The sequence below is a fragment of the Pimephales promelas genome, chromosome 4 (genome assembly GCF_988280905.1).
Source record: "Pimephales promelas chromosome 4, fPimPro1.hap1.1, whole genome shotgun sequence".
Classification (NCBI taxonomy): domain Eukaryota; kingdom Metazoa; phylum Chordata; class Actinopteri; order Cypriniformes; family Leuciscidae; genus Pimephales; species Pimephales promelas.
Window position 1 is genome coordinate 27,252,662 of NC_142772.1, and position 22,899 is coordinate 27,275,560.

General features: G+C 39.2%; 1 protein-coding gene across 2 annotated transcripts in view; it reads right to left on the reverse strand.

Annotated features, from left to right (window-relative positions):
• Positions 1 to 3,801: 3,801 nt before the first annotated feature.
• Positions 3,802 to 22,899, reverse strand: part of arl15a (ARF like GTPase 15a) — a 145,317-nt gene continuing 126,219 nt past the window's right edge. For both annotated transcript variants that reach the window (XM_039650036.2, XM_039650035.2), the window contains one exon: positions 3,802 to 6,981. In XM_039650036.2, coding sequence (XP_039505970.1) covers positions 6,829 to 6,981 — 153 coding nt within the window. In that variant the 3' untranslated portion in view covers positions 3,802 to 6,828. The remainder of the gene's footprint in view (positions 6,982 to 22,899) is intronic.

The window sequence follows — 22,899 nt, forward strand, 5'->3', positions numbered from 1 at the left end:
TATTGCAATTTAAAACGGTTTTCTAGATGAATACATTTCAAGATGTTATTTATTCCTGGTGGCAAAGCTGAATTTTCAGCATCAGTGTCTCATAATCAGTGTTGAAAACAGTTGAGCTGTATTTTCTTTTGTGGAAACAGTGAAATATATTTTTCAGGATTTTTGATGCATATGAAGTTCAAAAGAAAATTATTTTTTAATATATATATATGAACAACACTGTCCCCAAACTTTGAATCAATTTAATGTGTCCTTGCTGAATTAACACATATTGATAATTATTTTTTTTTTCTCACTGACCCCAAACTTTTGAACGATACGGTGTGTGTAACAACTAAATTACAGCTTGTTAACCAGTTGTGTTATAGTGAGAAGGGATTCCCAGACAGATTACTGATATGAGAAGCTCAGTTCTCTGGAAAATAGTCTACCAGCCTGTCCTCCTGTGGCTGCAGGGTAAATCCTAAAAAAACAACTAGGATTGCCACAAAACGGTCTCCTTGTGTAGAGATATATTACTCAATATAGTCTGATACATTTGATGCTGTAATCGGTAATTGTGGGAAAAGTATAGTCTATACTTTTTAGTATCAGTGAATGAGTTATTCTGTTTAATTGGGCTAAAAGTTTAACATTATAGCCGTCTTTCTATTTCAGCAAGAGACGAGGAATTCATTTTCGATGAGACGTGGGAATAAATGTTTCTGCTGTTAATTAGACATCTTTTCCCGTGCCTTCAATTAGTATTTTAGACATCAGCAGAGTGGATGTGAACTGGTTTCTTGTGTGACCTTTGTGACTTTTAACCCTAATCCTCTCCCCCTTAAAACCCACTTTCTGTCTGTCACCCTGAGCGTTTTCTCATTATCTATCCCCTCGCTCGCCTTCAGAGCGACAGTAAAGCTTCACTGTATTTTGCCTCTCTTCTCTTATCCTACTTTTAATCTCCACACACATGCTGTGGCTTCTTCAGCCTGCATTTGAAAACATGTTTTGAGAAAGTCCACTTCCTGTCCACTGAGGCGTCATTGCAAAATCGTGACTTGTTGTTCACCTGATGAACTCTAAACAACGTCAGTTTAATTTGTAAAGCCCAGGTGTCCTGCATTCTAAGAAACTGTGTGTTTACTAGTTTGTGATGACGAATTAGTTGCTCTTTCTTTTAAACCTCAGTTTCTTGCATTTCTGAGGCGTAAGCTGCCCACATAGTGTCGTAAGTGAAGCTGTGGCCTGGTGTAAACTGTTTGGACAAAATGAAATAATCCACCTACAGCGCTTGGAGCACAGCCCCAGAGGAAATCAAATAGAGTAATCAAATATTTACAAGACAAAAACGATTAATTGAGTGTCCCATGGTATGATTTACATTCGGTGCTTCTTTGAATGGGGATTATTTGTCTCTTCAAAGGAATCCATGTCACCGGAGGTCTCATGCCATGTTAAATGTTTCCATATGGGATGACATTTGGCTTTAACAATTAAGTAATTAGTGAGAAATAATTACTTGAACACACATTATAGGAAGATAAATAAACTTCTTGGTGAGTAAATAAAAGTCTGTAGTGAGTGTAGAGAGGAAAGCATTTAATGAATTTTGTTTACTGAAACAAACACCACATCGTTCAAACGTTTGGGGTCAGTAGTAGTCTTTTATGCTCACCAAAGCTGCATTCATTTGATCAAAAATATAGTAAAAACTGTAATATTGTGAACATAATATATTATATATATATTAAAACAACTGTTTTCTATATAATATATTTCATAATTACTTATCATAAATGTTGAAAAATTGTGCTCTTGTAATATTATGCTATGATATATATTACATTTTCTGTCACATTTGAACAAATTAATGTGTCATTGATCAATATAATAATTAATTGCTTGCTGACCCCAATTTTTTGAATGGTAGTATAGTGAATATAAGCCAGTTACCACAAATAAGGTACAAAATAGACCCTCAATTTTTTTTTTTCCGACAGTCGGTGAAAGAAGGTACTCAACATTCAGGAAAAGTTGACTGCCAACTTTAGAAGTTTGGAAATTTTGTTTATTTATTTATTTATTTGTTTATTGATTTATTTTTCAAAGGGGTATTACAATTTGTGCATGCCTGTTACTAAAAAATCTAACAAAAAATTTAACATTGTGTGTGATTTTGTGAATTGTATATTTAGTTCATATTAGATTAACAAAAAAAAGGAAGTTATATCTAAATTTTAATAATTAATTTTAATGATAAAATTACAATACTTGTACAATACTTTCCTTACTGAAATCTTATTTTTTTATGTTATAACAACTTGGGATATACAGTTACTTAATTTATACTGAATATAATATTAAAGGACACTAAAGTGTATTTATTGAATGTAAAAATCTAAAAACCTCAAAGACTTGCTCAAAAAGGATGACATGCTTATCTTCTTTAGGACTCCATGATCTGTTACACGAACTAAGGCTCTGCGTCTGGACGTCTAAATCTTCCTCTCAGTATATCTGAAGGGGGAGTTAGTCCAAAGTGAGGTCAGTTGGATAACCTGGATTGTCTTTTCCATTCATGCAAGGAACACAATGGCTGCAATGACCACCACTTGATGACCTTTTCAACAGACCTCATGCCCTTGTTTGATTGACATTTCTCTTTGACAGCAGGGGGCGGAGACAGCTTTTGGTGGGCGATGGGGAGGGAAGATTCTCCTGGGTAAATCCTCATCCGCATCTTTTCCTTTAGACAACAAAGAGTGTGATGTTTTTGTCTGAAATAAGGAGCCAGATCCCTTGTGTTTTGATGAGTGGGCCACCTGGGACACACAACTCCATCATCGCGCCAAAAGATGAGAGAGAAAATAAGATGGGAAGAGAGGAGATGAGAGGAGGACGGAGGAGAAAGAAATCCTCCAAAGGAGCACAAACAGAAGCTTGAATGACAAGCTCAATGGAGACTGTTCAGCCAAGTGACCAAACCTCTTGTCTGTGTCATTAGATTGTCTCTTGCAAATGAACCAAAAAGAGCAGCTCAGACACTTCAGTGACGCAAGCAAGTGAAGTTATCTTTCGAACTCCGACTCACAGTAATCTGCATTGGTTACTCAAAACAAGGCAGTAAAAGGATCAGAATTTTCTGTCATCATATCTAGCCCACTTAATTAATCTTTTCTCTCTTTTCAGTTTTAGTCAATTTTAAACTAACTGTAAACAATGACCAGGCATTTCAAGTGTCTGAAATTATTTTTTGCCAGTGCCAGCTCAATTATTAAATTATTGACTTTGTGATCAAATAAGATTCATAGCTGAGAAGTAATTTACTGAATAAGTGTGATAAAGGAAAAATATTTGTGATAAACTCTTTTATATGATTTTGAAAAACTTTTATACCATTTTCGATAAATGTTTGAATTTTAACACAAAATGCCAAGTGATGTAACCCATCAAGTCAGGTAAGATAACATACTGTAACATATTTTCTTTTTGACCACCTTATTTTTAAAAATACAAAAAACTACTGTAAAATTATTTTTGTATACACATCTTAATATTTAGTTTCTAAAAAAAATAAATGAATAAAGAAATAAAGGTACAATTAAAAGTAAAATTAGTATTGTAACAAATAACATGAATTTGTTTATTTATTTTGGGGAGTTGCACTACTTAATATGTGGGATGGTTTTTCCACGTATGAATTGCATTTTAATGTATTTAATGCATTTTTTTTTTATTAGTTAAATAGCACAAAAGCATCACATTTAGTGGTCCACAGATAATTAAAAGCAATATTGGATTAGAACAAACTGGAGGATGAGCAAGTGACATGGTTTACATTTTAGTGTGAACTAATCCTTTAATATTTGTCTCTTATCTGGGTTTCTCGCTGCAGCTGATATCACTGATAGCTCACATATGTTGTTTGCTTTAGTGAGAAGGTGTGTGGTGCCATGCTGAGAACCCTGACATGCATAGGAAAACACCTTTAAATTAACCCTGGTCATATGTCAATTTCCTCCTCTCTTCAAAACACAAACACGGGAACACAAACAAGATCTCGCTAGCTGGCTTTTGTTCCGAGTCCCGTTGTCAAGACCAACTCAGGGTGGGAGAGACTACTGTGTTTATTTTTAATCCTGGGGCTTTGAGTAAAGTCACCGGTGGCACTGTATCCCGCTCATGCATATGACATGGGAGATCAGCCCCCTTACTGGGGACAAGCTGTAACTGTTAAAAAGGAAAAAACCTTCACAGTGTGGCACGGAACTGGATCACGAGGACCAGATGGATGTCAAGGGAACATCTGTTACATTTCCACAGGGGCAAGCCCCTTCAACAGGTTGTGAAAGCTTGAGATTACTCGGCTGTTTAGACTGAGGGAGAGCAAAACATTCGCCGTTCGAGAAAACACCAACGAACAAGCTTTGTTTTCCTTGTAAACAAAAAGGTTCCTCGACGAGTCACGCATTACCATTTCTGACTGAGAGGACTTAAATGATGAGGCGAGCAAACGGAACTGGGAAAGGACTTTTTAGAGGAGAGCAAGCAAACGCATTTCCCCTCCTTCTCAAAAGTCATCCTAACAAAGATCACCCCGCTCTGTTCCAAGTCTTTGTCAGTTGCTGGTGAATTCCTGCTAAGGAACTAAAAATAATCTCTGTCTAGACACAGCAAGTGTGAAACTGAGCCAAGCGAGAAAAATGATATGCAAATAGAGTTAAGACTGGTATTATAAAAGACATCCCATGTGGGAGGGTTTTAAGACCGCTCGGTGGGATGAAAAAAGCAAGACTGAAGCCAAAAACAAAACAAAAACAAAAAAGCTGGGATGTGTTTGTCTCAGTACCTGCAAGGTGTCACGGTGTGCATCTAATTACATTACTGACATTCAGATAGTGTCGCCCGAAGCATAGGAACGGGGCATTTAATAAGTTCCTGGCCTAAGGGCCTGTGCAATCTGTCTGTGGGCCTCTTATTCGGAGAGACAAGCCAATTTTAACAGGCCAAACTGGTTTTCTGCAGCGTTTCTGCTTTGAGGGTGGGCTCCATTAGCGTGACCAAAGGGAAGCAGAGCGCCCAGAGAAAGAAGGGGCAAAGGGCTTTCTCTGAGAGCGGATAGACAAGAGCAGCAGACTAGAGAAGAGCGTCAGACGCAGACAGAGGAAGAGCAGATCAAAGAATCGCAGGGGCAACCTGCGTGACAGACATTGTATCAAAGCAACGTGTATAGTTTGAAAAGAGGGAGGAAAAAAAAATGAACCTGGTTGGATCAGGAACCCTGTCTGAGAAACGTTAACTTCCCTTTTTTTTATCTACATCAGACCACAAGCGCATGAAATTTGTGTTCGAGACAGAGATTAGATGGGGAAGCAATGATACGATGGACGGTTTGATTATTTTACTGGGTTGCTTTGATTTTACTATTGAGAAGCCAATGGCTTAAAAATAACCAACAGCACATCAGATGTATTTTACACTTAAATGCCCTTGCCAGAAATAATAAACAATTACACATAATAAAGTATAATTTGATATTTGTAGTAATGAAGACAACATTCCGATTCAAATGTGAGATGGTGATCATTTAAAATAGGGATAACATGAATGTCATAGCTAAAATAAACTAACATCAAACTTTTTACAAGTTTACAGCATTTAATAAATATAAACTGTTTATAATAAGTAATAACTGAGTAATTTCAACAGTACATTTTGAACATATATTATTAACAAACATAAAATTAACAATAGTATCTATATTTAACCAAACACTGACCTAGATTAATAAGTGCTCTAAAAACAGTGAATGTGCAGTTCATACCTTATACGTAGATTGATTAATGTTAATATAGTTAACTTTAAAGTGAAGTGTTGCCATGAGGATTGTAGGTTGAGGGTATACTAAGGATCACTGATATATCTAACTGGTACATGTGCTCAAATCAATTTAAAAGCAGTACAAATGGTTTACCCCCAAAATAAGACGTCAAGTGGCAATTGGCGGGCAAAACATCCACAGGTTAACACTATAAATATTCAGAAACACAGCATGCGTGAGTCCTAAACTACTCTGAAACAAGTCTGGTAACAAAATGCAGAGAGGTGCATAGTCAGGAATCTAAATTTGTGGAGAGGAATTTGGATAATACCACCAGGAAACAGGGGGTGAGGCTGCCGAGCGTGGCTGGGCAAAGAGTGAGGTGGCAGACGGGGAGGAGTCTCCACAGATAGTTGGAGGGCTTAAGCCTGGCGGACAGGGACTTGTCAAATGCAGCTGTTGCGGACACTGATTGATAGAGTTTGTATTCCAGCTCAAACCAGTGCCAAGTAAATGGGTGTGTCGTATTTTCGAACAAAAAAGATCTCGAACAAAAAATTCTCTAAAAAAGAAAGAATAAAGAGATTTGCTATGATAATAATAACAATAATAATGGTAAATACAATAATATAATGTATAATAAAGTATTTTCTATAAAGGTGCTGAATGAATGCAATTATAAGAAATATGGATTGGTCCGTTTATCATATTCTATGTGACATCACATGACAGCCAACTAATAAACAACATATTGCTTATCATCAGCTTATTAGTTTTACAAATAATGGTAAAAAAAAAAATAATCTGATTTCTGAAGGACTTTGGTTCACCTGCTCCTAAATCAGCATATGTGTGGCCCTTGACCTAAGGGTGACAAATATGTCAGTCAGCTCATCAAAACATGTGGCTTTTTGCATCTATGTCTCCAGTGGGTTATAAAACAACGACGAATGAGAGGTCCAAAAAATTCCTTCTAGCAAGCAACACTTCAAACCCACTTTCCACTTTGAAGTTTGATTGAATCATATCCTGCTAGGTAGCACCTCCTTTTCTTCCAAAAGGCTGATGAGTTGACTGAAACTCTCTCTCACAGCCTCCATGTTGCTTGTTGTGGTGCCTGCAAGAATCCATCGCTTCCCTTGGTTCAGCGGCTGCAATTCAAAGTACTTCTGTATCTGAAAAAGAAATAAATAAATAAATATTTAATTATGACCACTCTCTAGAAATAGCACCAAGAGAATTTTGGCTTGTCTTTCCAAAAATACCTAAATTTGTTGTACAGATTTGGTGAGAATCCAGTGGGAAATAACTCAAATTCAAAGTGAAATGCTGTTTAAAAAATAACTAAAAATTGAAAGGAGATTTATTGCACTGTTTTTATGTTTGGGATACAAAATGAATCATTCATTTTGCCTTCAAATTTGTCATGTTCCTCTAACCTAATTAGAACCCAGCAGATACCATTAAGTCTACTATTATTACACAGTATCTCTGTTGTATCTTAAAGTATGCATGCACTTGACTTTTTCTTTTTTTTAACCTTTATTTTACTAGGAAGTCTCATTGAGATTAAACATCTGTTTTACAAGAGAGACCTGGCCAAGGTAGCAGCCATATAAATACAACAAAAAATGCTATATACATACATACATACATACAATAATCATTTAAACACAATGGCTCAAGAAAAACAACCACATGTCTTGCAGGTGATCAGTATCCATTCTTTATGATGTTATTTCTGTTTGGGCTTAATTTGACGAACTTTTAAAGAATAATTAAAAGAATAATTTATAGAATAATTATAATGTGAAAATACATTGGATTTAATCATGTTTTACAAGTCACAAGACCCCAAACATATAGCATGTAGTCAAATCCTTTATGGAGGATCTTTGAAGTGTGTTGTCATGTCGAGATATTCAAGCTATTAAAATTGCCTTGTTTCTGAGACCCTAAAACAGAATATAAGGGATATTTTATTATATCATTAAGACTTTCTTTTGAAACAAACCCTCTAATAATCTCTAAATAGTTCAAGGTAAAAAGGTAAAAAGGAAAAAAGCTTGGTATCTACTTATTAGGTCAAGAAATTCCTTACAGAATAGAAGAAATGTGTTTGTGTCGAGGCGGTGTAATGTGAGGCAGGGAAACTATGCAGATTTGGTTAATATGTACTTGGTATATATACAAAACTGATAGTAACAGCTGATTAAATGGACCATATGTCAAAGCTTTGTGCTCTGTCAAAGCTTTCTTGATTATACTTTTATGTCAGCACTTCATTATAGCACTAGCAGATCAGAACCATCTGTTAAATTTGATCAAGTCGAGGAATATCATAAGTCACAAGATCTTTAAGTCATAGCAAGGACATTTTCAGTTAATGTAGAAACACATTTGATGTCCTTTTTACTTGCTTCACAAAATCTAGCTATTTAAGGTAACAAAAAGTCTGAAATATTGATAGTGCCAAAGTCCACCAAAGGGCGTACAGCTTTTTTTTTTTTTTTTGCATTTGCCTCCAAAACTCTGGAACAGCCTTTCTGATAATGCTCAGGGCTTAGACACACTCAGGTTTAATCTAGATTAAAAACCTCTCTTTAGCTGAACTTTCAGAAAATAGACACTATTTCAGTCATGTCTGATGAAATGTTAAATGCAAATTATCATCTGTCTGAAATTTGAACAGCAGCTTTTTACCGTAGGATGCCCATCCCAAGGTAACTAAAGACATTACCAGCTCGAGTTTGGACCAAGCCTCACTTGACAGCAGATAATATCAACAACGGACGGGTAATCTGGGTACGCAAAATGCATAAAGATTCACAGGCTTGTATATTTTATTGTTATATGACATTATTTTGCTGCTACAGATGATCGCAAGTACTGAAAAAGTTTTTTTTTTTTGAACATCCACCACTGTGGCTGGCCTCTCCGTAGGGCAATAATTTAATCCTAAATTCCCTGAATCCAGTGACATCATTGTATCATTAAAACATGTGTTTTCTGTAAAGCTGCTTTGAAACAATTTGTATTGGAAGAACCATTATTCATTTAAAAAATAGTCAAATTGCATATGAGCTAAAAAAAACAAAACAAAACAAAACAAAAAAACTACTGTTCAATGTTTGTGGTCTTTTAAAAAATATTCAGCATAGAAGTATTAAATAGATCAAACATTAAAGACGTTTATAATGTTACAACATATTTCCCTTTCAAATGTATTGCCATTCTTTTATTACTTTCAATTCATCAAAAAATCCTAAAAAAAAATCACAGTTTCGATATTGAGAAGGATACCTGTTTTGAACATTGCTAATAACAAGAAATGTTTCTTGAGCACTAAATAAGCACATTATTTCTGAAGGATCACGTGACACTGAAGACTGGAGTAATGATACTGAAAATGCAGCTTTGTCATCAGAAATAAATTACAATGTTAAAATAGAAAACAGTTATTATAGTAATTATATTTCACAATATTTCTGTTGTAACTAAATAAATGCAGCCTTGGTGAGCATAAGTAACTTAAAAAATGTATAAAATCTTTCTAAACTTCTGAATAGCAGTGCATATTTAAGTTTTTTTTTAAATCTGATTGAACATTTTATATGGGATGACAATTGTGACGTCGTGAAACCATGATATCCATACACATTGAGATACACAGAGATAATAATCTTTTATCAAGTATCTACCTTCCTCAACACAAAAGAGATGCAGCATCATGTCTCTAACCAAATGAGATAACCTGCAATGTTTTGGCAGATAAAAGCACAAGGAAATACAGTTAATGGGCACATAAAGTAAGACCTGAGGATAGGTTGCTACAACAAACAGATACAACTACGTTTCATTTCGCAGTCTGCAAGCATAGGAGTAAGAGTAAGAAAACTTTATTAATCCCTGTAAGGGGAAACTCATTCGCCACCATTGCACATTACAGACATCAAAAACAAATACTAAACATTAAAAACATTTAAAAATAACAACAATTACTACAAGAAATTACACAATTTCATTAAACAACCTAACTGCGTTCGGAATAAAATTCCTTCTTAATCGCTCTGTAGAACATCGAGGCATTGCCAATCTTCCAATAAATGAGCCAAGTCCACTAAAGGTAGAATGGAGTGGATGAGCTTCCTACTTACTCCAATAGAACTCAACTTCCTGAGAAAGAATAGTCTTGATTGCACCTTCTTAAAGGAGTAGTTCACTTTAAAAAAAAAAAAAAAAAAAAACTTTTGCTGATAATTTACTTACCCCCATGTCATCCAAGATATCCATGTCATTCTTTCATCAGTCGAAAAGAAATTAAGGTTTTTGATGAAAACATTTCAGGATTTTTCTCCATATAATGGAGTTTAATGGGAACCAAACAGTTCGAGGTCCAAAAGACAGTTTAAGTGTAAACTGTTCAAAGGGCTTTAAACGATTTCAGACGATAAATAAGGGTCTTATCAAGCGAAATGATCACTCATTTAAAAAAAAAATAACAAAGTTAAAGTTTAATAAGCTCAAATGGTCGCCTTGCTCTGTTAGGGTTAGGGTGTGATGCGCGTTCGTGACTTTCCTATTCAAACTCGTTCATCAAAGTGAACAAATCTTTTCCCGAGTCAACTCGTTCATTTCGTTCATTGAATGAACCAATTGACACAAAAAAAGATTCGTTCATTTTGATAAACGAGTTCGAACAGATGAGTCACGAACGCGCATCACAGAACAGAGCAAGGTGACCATTTGAGCTTATAAAACTTAAACTTTTTTTTTTTTTTTAATGAGCAATCGCTTCGCTTGATAAGACCCTTATTCATTGTCTGAAATTGTTTAAAGCCCTTTGCAGTTTGCACTAAAACTGTCTTTTGGACCTTGAAACATTTGGTTCCCAGATGAAAATCTAGGAATGTTTTCATGAAAACCCTTAATTTCTTTTCGACTGAAGAAAGAATGACATGGATATCTTGGATGACATGGCGGTGAGTAAATTGTCAGCAAAAGTTTTTTTTTAAAAGTGAACTACTCCTTTAAAAAACAGCCTCACTATTCTTCTTCAAGCATGATGGACACAGGTAATCTATTCATAACATACAGAAAGACCTGAAAAATCGAACAAAATTGCTCAGTGTAACTTCACACCACCACCGACTTGAGCGGCAAAGAAGCTCTGGCAGCCCTGTCAAGGACGCTTGGCAAAAAGTACGGAGAAGCTTATTGATGCTTTGGACGCTCTGACGTAGCAGGGAGAAGAGAGGTTTCACAACATGAAATGTAATAAATAGAAGAAAAAAAGACAATACATTGAAGAAATCTTTCATAATGACAGCATTTTCAACTGTTTTGGTCACATTTGGTCTGGGAAAAAATAATAATTAGCTACTATTATTGTTTGCATTAGGCTATTATTTGCATTAGTGCAATTGGTCAAATCAGTGTGCGCAAATGAATTGCATTCCCACTTAAAACGAGCATTCGTAAATATTTTTAAATAAACAATGTCATGTCATAAATGATAGGAAATCCAGACATGGAGATTATTTGCTTCTCGATTTTCTCTAAACTAATGTTTTGGGAAGAACGAAAGTTTACATCCTATGTGTCTCCGGAATCAGCCAGCGCGAAGGACGTCTATATTCCGATTGGTTGCTGGCGTTTTGCTGCTGCTTGTCTCTGAGCCACGTCATAGCTGATCACCATAAAGTTGAGATTCTTTCAACTTTCTGATTGACGCTCAAAACGCCTAAACGTGACGCCGATGGATATGACGCTACTTGCAGCTGAGAAAAGCCAGCTTCCATTGAAAATGAATGACTTCTGCACGCTTTGGAAGCTCAAGTTGGCAGCCGTGTGAATGTACAGTGGTGAGTGTTTTGTCCAAAGTACTAATCGAAGTCCGAATTCTAATCGAAGAGAATCACAAATGTTGGTTTTGGAATGCAGTGCAGGCGTCTAACTGTGCCATGATGGGTTTTATTAGTGTCTGCTGTTTTCATGACAGCCTACTTCAGTGAGTCAGAAGATTGAGTCTCATCTTTCCTCCAGCAGAGTCTTTAGGGGGCATTGAGCTGTGCCTCGCTCATAGTGTAACAGGAGTTTAATGACAGATTAGGTCACTTCAGCCCGGGGCTCGACCGACCCAAACAGTGTTAACAAATCTGTCTTGGTAAAAGGAGCTGCCCCGGGCCTGCTGGCTTACCAGTCCGTCTGCATGTCTGTCTGAGGCAGGCCCCCTTCTGGTGAACACAGTGTTTGCACTGGATAACTTATGTTATTTAAATGGGGGAAACAAACACACACGGATGTCTTTCTTTCTCATAAATTAATAATATTAAGTGTAAACTGTGACAGAACATAGAACAGTTTCCTTAGCTGTGCTCACATTGGTTTTAAGGTGCATGACAATGTGGACATGGTAAGCCTTGCTTACCATCTTGTGGCAGATGGCTGTTTGGATGACCACTGGGTCATACAGTCTAGACTCCAGGAGAGAGCAGAGAGCAGCTTACAGCTTTGAAAAGTTGTCTACTCCCACTAAATTTCTCTTAAAATAACAATATGCAAAGTGGAGGAACAACAAGAGGAAAACAACATTGTAAATTGTAACTGTACTATTCCAATAACCGTTTTTATCTACCTGGACTATAAAAGTTCATGTTGTCAAGCCAACATTGAAAGTTTGATTGAATTTAATATCAGTTGATTATATTCGTACATTTTCCTTTGCACCAAACAGGATGCGGAACTGTACATTAGACGGTATACGGTAATACGATATATCATGATAATGAACATACACAAACTTGTTGTGTGTACTTAAAAATACCGTGAATAAATATTTAATTTGTGAGAAATTGCTTTCCCGCCATTGCCGGAAATTTGTTTTTTGAGGTTTTTTGAGGTCCAGGTCTAAACCAGGATCTTTATAAACCATGTTTCTGCACCATGCTGCATTACTCTTGTCGCCCCAGATTGCAGAGAAGGGGCTTGGCCTAAAGACTCCTATGTGAGGAGGCGGTCATAAAGGGATGCTTTCTAGAAACCTACATTCATAAAGTGAAGGGTCAGAGGCAGAAATGATTAAGCAGAGCACCTCCACCATCGTGCGTTTGTGCTGGATCACCTCACTCAGATCCCCCTTCTTGCGGGAGTCGCACCTCCACTGCGACCTTTTCCTCCACGGAGTAAGTGCACGAGAGGTGACACTGGCTCTATGGCGCTATCTAAGGTCCTCGGACCATGATAGGCCAAGCCCTCTTTGTCTGGGTGTGAACAGAGGTATTCTCAGAGGTATGTATGTCCTGGATAAAGCTGAGCGTGCCTTTGCCTCTCCGAACTTTCCAACCACCGCCACCACGGAGGTGCCAAAAAGCTCAGAGGGCGAAACCAGTGAATCGAGTAGAAAGCCTTTCTCTTTCTCCTCGATGTCAGACAGGTTGAACCACAAATGTCTCTCCATGGCCACTATCATCACCATCGACCAGCAGATTGTGACAGCAGTCTGTTTGGTGTCCCGGAGAGGGCAGAGTATGGGTTCTTCCATGACCTCTCGATCTCAGTATGAGATCGGGAAGAAATCAAAGACTCACCTGAGCTAGTGGTTCTATGACCGGGGAAAAAACACTCCCATCGCGAGTGATTTCTTCCCCAACGAGCAGCGGTGCGTTCCAAAACACCAACCAGCTCAGCATAGACGGGGCAGGGTGGCTGAGAAGATACAGGATATATTGTACTATCATCACCCTTCATCAGCCATCAGCGCTCACTGCCAGACTCTTTCAAGTTTTCCTTTTTTTTTTTTACTTCATCCATTTCCAGCTTACCCTCATCAGCTGCTGCATCGTCTGAGGGGATTACACCCCTCTCAAGGTGATCAGCAGGCTTCATTTGGGAACCAGACATCCATACGCTGAACCCTCTTCTCTCGAGACGAGGGAAAGGCGAGAGCGGAGGGTTCACAAAAAACATTCTCACAATTTGTACAGGCAGTTCCCTCAAGAACTGTCTGTGCGCACTCTTCCTTCCCAGACAGATACAGATATCTTGAGCACGGGTCTACACACTTCTGAAAGCATTTCATAATTACATGATTTTCAAAGCGGTTACAGACAAAACAGTCCCCAAAGACGAAAATATATTGTCATGTTTGCAAGGCACCCTTTTATACTTCCAGCACGCATGTTAAATATTCACTTTAATGATTCACGGGCTGTCGCCGGTCAATGTGATTGACGTGATTTGATTGTGATTTCAGACACCTGTCACGCCTGATGTATTCCCCAAAGTGGCATTCGATGCAATGCAAGTTCATTTTCTGCAAGCTAGAATTTTCTGACCCATCTATAGGATGAGATGACATAATCTGCAGCCATGTGAGGGGCTGTCTAAAGAGGGCCAGACATGGCATGAGCTGAATGGGATGTCTGGTCTGCACAAATAGGCCAGTGGCCAGAAGCCAAACTGTAATTCCTCTCGCTGCTCTCTAGCCAAAGCGAGCTGCAATGGATCCAGTCCTTCTCTGGAATTCTCACCATTATTTATGTTTTTCACAGTCAGCTGCAGATATGAATGTCTTTTCATTTCCATTCTTGAGGTTGGGGTTTTACTAAGGCAATTCGGGTTACATGTCATTCTCTTGGGTGCGATGGATAAAATCCATGTGAGTTCCGAAACCACAAAACTCTCTGGTTACTTGCCCAAGCAAACAGCCACTAGACCATTTCATAGCACCAGTCAGAGTTAAATGAACATAAATGAGTTCATATGTTGAGCTGTGCTTGGATAGTGGTGCATACTGTAGATCTGAATTATATGGCTGGGCTGCATAACTTCCGGGAAATAAATATCTGTAAAACTCATGGTTTATTTGTTTGAAAAAGGCAAATTAATGATCAGTATGTCAGAGTACGACAAAAATAAATAAATAAATAAAATAAAATAAAACTTTCTGGATTCTCATGTTCAATTGCAATATTCATGAAGTTTGTGTTTAAGTTAGCTCAAAAGAACAACTGAAGAACATCTCCAGGCCTTTACCTTGGGCATACAATTGTGTTCTCAGATATCAGAAAGCCAATACTCTGTGTGACAAGTTTCTCCCAGAAGATATGAGTGAGCTGTGGAGAACACATTTTAAAAGAAATGTCTAGATATCGCCAGATGCACTTACAGTATCATGAAATTGAGCTGGTCTTACTTGTTTTGTTTTCGTTTTTGTTTTTTTGGGTCCCTGTGTGTTCTGAGTTTGTCAAACCACAGAAAAATGTGTTATTAGCCACCCAGCCAAATTTGAATGATAAAAAAGCAGGCAAGTACATAAAATAAGCTATCAAAATCATGAAAAAATGAGCAGTTATCTCTGTTCTCAAACGCTGGGGGCGTGTCCACTCGCGGGAAAGCTGTCGAAGGTGATATTAACTGATACTGCTTTCGGTACAGGAGAATGAACACTGAGGCGGGAGATAGTCGGTTCGGCCCCGTTCACCAGTAACAGCGGATTATCAGTGAATCCCAGTTGTCTCTGAGGAAAGTTTATAAAACGATTCCATGTAAAATGATCACTACAGGGATTCATTCGTTTTTAGGGAATTTAAATAAAGATACCGATCTGTTTTGTACATGATCGCATCCAGGTAGTAGCCAATGCATTTCTGTGTTGAAGGCATAGCAAGCTAGAAAACTGTAGGCTCAGCTGTTGTAACTTGAATTGTACTGACAGTCACTCGCGATTGAGCGGTGAATGCGAATGTACTCGGGGAGTGTTATTGTGTGTTAGGGGAGATATCAGACTGTATCAGATGTGCGTCATCAAATAGGGGTGTGTCCAGGAGCTCATGGGCTCCAGTGCGTCATCGAGCCCTGTTTTAGCCCCGCCCAAACAATCCGTAAAATTGCAATGGTGAAAAACTGTTTAACGGTCTAACTGCACATTTCAGTACTTCACAGTTCACAGTCTTTGTAATATGTTTTAGCAATACATATGTAACATTTATAATGTGTAAAACTTTTTTGTAGAATTGCCTTTACAGGGACTTTAAGTCTGGGGTAGGGTCTACATCTCATATTGACGCTAAAGGATGCCAGTCACCTGTATGATGGCTTGGGTTCTGCGTGTTATACTGATGCTAAAGGGTGCCATGCGTGTAGTTTTTTCGACAAAATGTCATATGGCGTCACCTATATGACGCCAAAGGATGAGAACGGGCTCGAAATACTCAGAACGGCCCGTCTGGCACCAACAACCTTGTCACATTCAAAATTGCTTAAATCACCTTCTTTCCCATTCTGACATTTGGAGTTCAGGAGATTGTCTTGACCAGCACCACACCCCTAAATGCATTGAAGCAACTGCCATATGATTGGTTGATTAGATAATTACATTACTGAGAAATTGAACAGGTGTTCCTAATAATCCTTTAGGTGAGTGTAAAATAGTACTAAATTATGTGTGTTAAACACAAGTGTTACAACCAACAAATCCCTCTGTCTGTTACAATTAACCTGTTACAGTTAAATATAATTACATTTAACAACAGCAACACACACAAAGAAAGCATTATCATTAAACTGTCTTAAATGAACAAATAAAACAAGTAGGAGAAACCACACATCAATCAGACGATTGAGAGGGGTGTAACCCTCTCAGACATTTCGGCAGCTGACGAGGGTGAGCTGCAGGTGGAAGATTTCTCTCCTCCTCTGAGCCCAGCAGCGACTGCTGTTCAGGATCAGCAGGGGATGACTGATGAAGGTGATGATAATCAGATTCTGAACCCTCTCAGCCACTCTGCCCAGTGTATGCTGAACTGATGGATATTATGGATCGCGCTGTGGTCAGGACTGTCAGGCTGCAGTTGCAGCGTTAGGGGAGAGATCGCTCGCGGTAGGCTTGACGATCGGCTATAAACCACCAGCTCAGGTGAGCCTTCCATTCCTTCCCGATGCTGCCCATTGACGAGATGTTTGCAAACTATCTTGCATCCGGGCTGGCATCGACACTGAGAGCTCCAACCTTGCCATCCAAATCTTTGAAAGCAACATGGGGTTTAAATGGCAGAGCATACATGGCACTGGGTCAGGCCGGTGCTTTCCTGCACACCATGGCGGTGTTGCAGGTGTACCAGGCCGATCTGCTAAGGGATCTTGACCAGGTGGGCAGGGATGTCCCCTGAGGTGGTTGCTGAGTTGTGCCGCACCACATATCTAGCTCTCTGGGCCACTAAACAAACCGCGTGGGTTATTTTTGCCAGCTAAGACCACTGTCAGGCAGTTGGCCTTATCAGAGCACCAAAGTTAATTTCAATTTCACAGTTAAGGATGCATTAACTTTGGATGTACAGGATGTACAGTTCATTTTCATAAACTTCACTGACAAAAAGAAGGCAAAATTTGCATCATGTTTATTTTTCTTTATTTGACTAAAAGCAGAACACTTTTTTTATTGTAAGTATCCACAAAAAAGAAACTTAACATGATCTAATGATGTACTAAACTTATATGTAAAATCAACAGAGTAATTTGAGTCTCTTTTGCACTGATAAGGAAAAAGTGAGCTTGTCGCGCCAGCGCGATACGCGACATCAAAGGTTTAAAGTGTTCACTTTCTGCAAATGATTCCCTCTCGGAATCTCTTTTTTAGCCCACAGCCTGGTTTGCCTACCAGGCAGGCCATGTGCTCCCCTCACTGAGGGTCACTACGAGTAAGCAGCCTCCTGAGTCTGGTCAGACGCTTGTAGGTCTCTCTTGAGGCATCACAGTTAGATCAGTCCTTAGGCCTTTTCAGGCCTCCTCAGTGATTTGAAACACAAGCCTTGGATAGATCTGTGTATCGAGCAGAGAAACTTCCCTCTGCTGGCAAGGGTTGTAAGCACTATGCTGAGTCATGCTCTCCTGGATTCCCCGTTCAATTCTCACTGAGATCCAGGCCGAGTGTTCACTGTCAACTTCGCAGTCACTCCGGTTGTATGCCTTATCTAAAGGCAAGTGTCCAGGGCTCTATCTTCAGGACAGACAGGAAGTTGGCCAGACGGAAGTGTCTAATGTAAGTGACGCCAGGTCAGGCCCTCCTGGTCGCATTTCAAGTGAGTACGTTCCGCTAAATAGTGATAGGCTGGGGCTCCTTCGGGTTCCCTGGCCACATTGCCTAGAAGGGACCCGTTTTAATTTGAAGCTGTGGTCCTAGGCCCTTGAGCAGGCCAAGGTAGAACTTTCATTAAACAAAGTTTATGGGTTTTTTTTCTGTGAAGCCTATAGCTTTTGCTATGACCGTAGGGAATGCTGTCACTGACAGCACAGTGAGACCTGAGGGTGAGTGGCATTTCATTTGAATTTTGCTGGTTCTGACAGTTGGTGTCGGTATATTGCTCACCAAAGCATCAATCGAAGCAGTGTGAGTTCCCTTTCGAAAGGCAACGTCTAGGTTACGACTGTAACCTCTGTTCCCCAACGCAGTGTCTCATTCCCTGTTCTTAGGGAACAGAGGTTACAGTTGTAACCAATACGTTTTTCAAGGATTCTCTGAAAAATAAAAAGATCAAAATAAATGTCATAAAAAAGTTTTAAATGTTGGTTTTTTTTTTTTACTTAAAGTGTGGATTTGCATAGTATAAATAGAATTTGGACATAGTACATCTGGACATTGTCATGTGACCAGTGACTCTCGTATATCATCATGACTCCTCTCATTTGGCCTTGTGGAATAGTAAAGTGTCTATCAAATGCCCGCTTTAGAATCCTGGAGAATGGAGAAGGTCATCTTGGTATTTTTTGCTCTTTAAAACTTTCAATAATACTGCATATTTAGGTACACTACTCATTTTATTTGAGGAAAGAAAGCGTTTTCAGACAAGGTGAATTAATTATTTCTGGGAGGTTAGTAAAAAATGGGCTTGCACAGTAAAATATACAGTGTGCACAACTGTTTGGTGAAATGGCCAAGAGGTTGGCCGTGACCAGTGAAGTAAAAGTCCCTATAAATTTGCATGGATGCTAAGGTAGATCCCAAAATCCCAGTGAGGAGAGTGAGCAGCCCTAGCCAAGATCAATAAGCCCAATGCTTCATTGGAACACCGCCAAGGTCTTGCAGGGCAACAAATGAAGACTTTAAGCAGTGCTGTGCAGCACAGGCTAGAGATTTACTGTCTTGTGCCGCTCATATGGGAGAGCAGCTCCCCAAAAAGCACAGCCTTGTGAAAGTTCAAAGCAGACCGATTCTCTCTTCACTCTTCTAAAAGCCAAATGACCAGTGCCAGATCAGAGCCATCCTCCAGAGGATCATAAATCCAGACGGCACAGGGACACTTACCGTGGTCCTTTCCAAGGTTTCAGAACAATGCTATTGCACTTAAGGCACAGGGACTGTGATAATGTACTTTCCATATAAGCAGCGACTACAAATGCATATAAAAGATGTCTCAGATATATTCCCATTTGGACAGAGAAGAGCTTGACCTTTCTTTCTTTATTTTTACAATCCCTAATGTTTGTATTTATGCTTTTTTACTGGGATTGAATGATTACCAAAGCCACTGGCTGTTGTTTTAGTGAACTACCAGATTTAACTTGCTCCAAAATATGTATGGGAGACCACCATGATGTGGTAGGTGAAACTTATGAGTGTCATACTGTCCCTAAAACAATACAATTCTATTGAGGGACATCATACACCCAACATTTTTGAGGAAGCATCAGTGACACTGCAGTGCCAAATAATATATAATGCCTTTTGTGTACATTGTAAACTCCAGACTAGGTTCTGAGTGTCACATATTTTGGGTGAGGGTAAATTTGGGTAAGTTGCAAATAACCTAAGTGTATGGAAGCATGTTTTGTGAATCAGGGACTGTTTTCTGTAGTGATTCAGAAAAAAGTGTGATGCCAATAGGATGCAGATTCCTGTGCTTGAACATGCAAATTGTCTAGTGATAAGCTTTTTCACATAAGGCTGACATTTAAATAATAAATATTGAAATATATACCTGTATATATTTCGTGTCGTGTGTATGTATACATCCAAACACACACACGACATGAGCTTAAATATATTCTTCAATATCTACTCAAAAGTCTGAAGAGCACTTTGAATTCTCATGCAAATGCCACTTCTGTCAGGGTTTCTGTCACCTCTGTTTGGTTTATATTTGGTTTGGTGACTGACAGAGCTCTGACATTCCCGGTTTGTCATGTGTTTGTGTTTAGTCCATGGCTTGTCATAAATTTCCTTGTGCCGTGTGGTCTCCTGTCTATTGTCTAGCCCCGCTCATGTTGTTGTCTTATTGTTGATTAATTTTTTTTCCACCTTCCTGCCTCGTTACCATCTTGGGCCCTATTTTAACGATCTGAAACGCAAGTGTAAAAGCGCAAAGCGCAAGTAACTTTGTGGGCGGGTCCCGGCGCTGTTGCTATTTTCCCGGCGGGATAAATGCCTCTTGCGCCTGGCGCAAATCTAAAAGGGGTTGTTCTGAAGTAGCTTCATTATTCATAGGTGTGGTTTGGGCGTAACGTGAAATAAACCAATCCGAGCGCCATCCAAAATACCTTTAAGAACAGGTGCGCATGTTGCATGACGGATTGTTATTATAACGGCGGGTTTACCAGGCGCGCGCCAGGAGCGTTCACAGCCAATGAGACAGTGAAAGACAGAGAGGTGACGTTGTATGGGGATGGGAGAAACTCTCGCACATCAGTGTCAGTTAAACATTATAGCCTATACGTATGTTTCTTGCCACTATTGGGCAAACAGGTCTGATCCTTCAGTAGCCTACTACAATTAAAAAAATGGGTAATTCGTTTTTTTCATCTTCATGTAAACCACAATGATTTCCCTTATGTGTTAATATTTTTCCTTGTAATAATGTATGATTTGCAAAAATAAAAACTACTGCATCTGTGTTGATGAGGGAATCAGTGTATGCACGTTGTATAGCCTATACCCTCTTGTGGGCCAAGCATGTGCGCTTAAAATAGCATCATGAACAACACGCAACGCGCCACTGACTTTAGACCAGGTTTTTTCTGGTCAGTGGCGCAATTGTTTACTGGAAGTGTAAAATAGCACCAGGGAATGTTTGCGCCGAAACATGCCTCCTTTTTGCACCGATCCGCCCAGGGAGCGCAAATTCATTCCCTAGTTTACCGACGTGCGTCTGTGGAGGGGAAAATCCCGCTTTGCGCGCGTGCAAAATAGGAATGAGACATGCGTTTGTGTATAAAGTCATTTGCACCAGGTGCAAGATAGGGCCCCTCATGTTTGTTTTCCTATTTAGTCTCCCTGTTTTTGTTCTAGCTTTCCGGGGAAAATGGTGTGGATGTCCCCCATGATGGACATCCACATCCAGCGTCAACCTGTGATCTGTTGTCACTGCAGCTAAACTGTTGTAAAAGTGAAATAAGGCAGTGAAAACATGCTCATGCTCATTTTTCAATGGAAAAATGTAAATAATTGTCAGGGTCAATAACTGGATCTCAACCCCTGCGCTGACGGCAACCTCAGCACCATTTATGGGGAAGCAGAGGCTGTGACACTGCTTGTCTGGACTTAGTACATATTTACAGTGACTCATTCATTACAAGCTGGGAAAATCACCCCAATAGCTAACATCTGTGCTGTGCGGTTTTAAATGGGAGAGCTGGCAGCCTCCTTAAGCCATCACATCCAGAATCCATCTGTGTGCACCTTCTCCAGAGCAGCCCAGCCCCGAAGAGCTCCTCTCTACCTTGACGGTTGGAGGAGGTCTGGGTGGTGGCACAGCAGACCACACAATGGGGCTCAGGGGGCTTGTGAAAGGAGATAAAACACCAATCACCCTCTCTCCTATTCCTTCGCTGGCCCACGACTTTTAATGACAGGTGAACCACAGGAGAGGAGCGCAACAAAGCGTCTCTCAACACACACAGCATGTAGAGAATCAAAGAGATCCTCTCAAGATGATTTAAAACACTCTGAGGTTAAGCCCCAACCCCTTTCCTGTACCTAATGTCTTGGGAACTCAATCTGAAATCTGGGCTTGCATGCAGTTCTCTCTCTCTCTCTCTCTCTCTCTCTCTCTTTTTGTATACCCTTACCTCACTGTAGTCTTGTCAACAGCTTAAGGATGACAAAGTCAAGAATAAGGATGTTGGGAGGGGGATATGGGGTGACTGTTTTCAGTAAATTGAAAACATAGCAAGTGAGCCCATGGATATTGATGGTGCAGAGAAAGAGTCCAAGAACAAAAGAAAGTAAAGAAGAATTATTCTTTTTCTCAGTGGCTCAAATCATATCTGATGGGGTTCATATTTTATCATGTAGGACAGATATTACCACACAGTACACAAGTATCACAACCTGCTCATATTGTTTTCTAGAATATATTAGTCACTTCATGTACTCTATATCCCTAAACAAAATGTATCAATTTAAACTTGCATCTGCATCGATTTCACAAACAGAGTGTACATACATTTCTTTAAATTGTTATGTCTGTGCACCAGTCAAAAACACAGTTTTATCATATACCAAGCTATTGAGACTGGTGGATTCCCTAGAAGGTAAGCAGTTCTGATAGATAGATAGATAAAATATTACATATCACAAATGGACAAATAAAAGCACAGCAGCAGAATGTGTGGACCTGTAAAGGTCCTGATTTAAGTTAAAAAAATGCTACTACCAGGGTTTGCCCTCAAGTCATCAGAGTAAACTTAAAGGCAGTTTTGCAGGAGTACATTGGGTTACACTTTACAATAAGCTCTCATTTGTTAACATTAATGTATCAACTAAGATGAACTAACAATTTTTGCCAGCAGATTCCCCCCCCCCCCTGTTCTGCTTTTTCTTTTAAATGGATAACGCCCCAGAGGTTGGAGATTCATTGTGCTCTTTGTCAACCTTTCTCGCTCGTTGTGCACAACTAACTAGCACAACTAACCTGTGCCACTCCCTGATCTCATGAAATGGCGTATGTATGTTACACCAATTCATATTTCCATTTTTGGCGTGCTATCAACACGCATAATCGCTTTTCAGCATGTTTATGAATGCCGTTGACTTAACGTTACATTACTGTCTATATAAATATATGAACTACCCCAACCCTATCCCTAAACCTACCCTA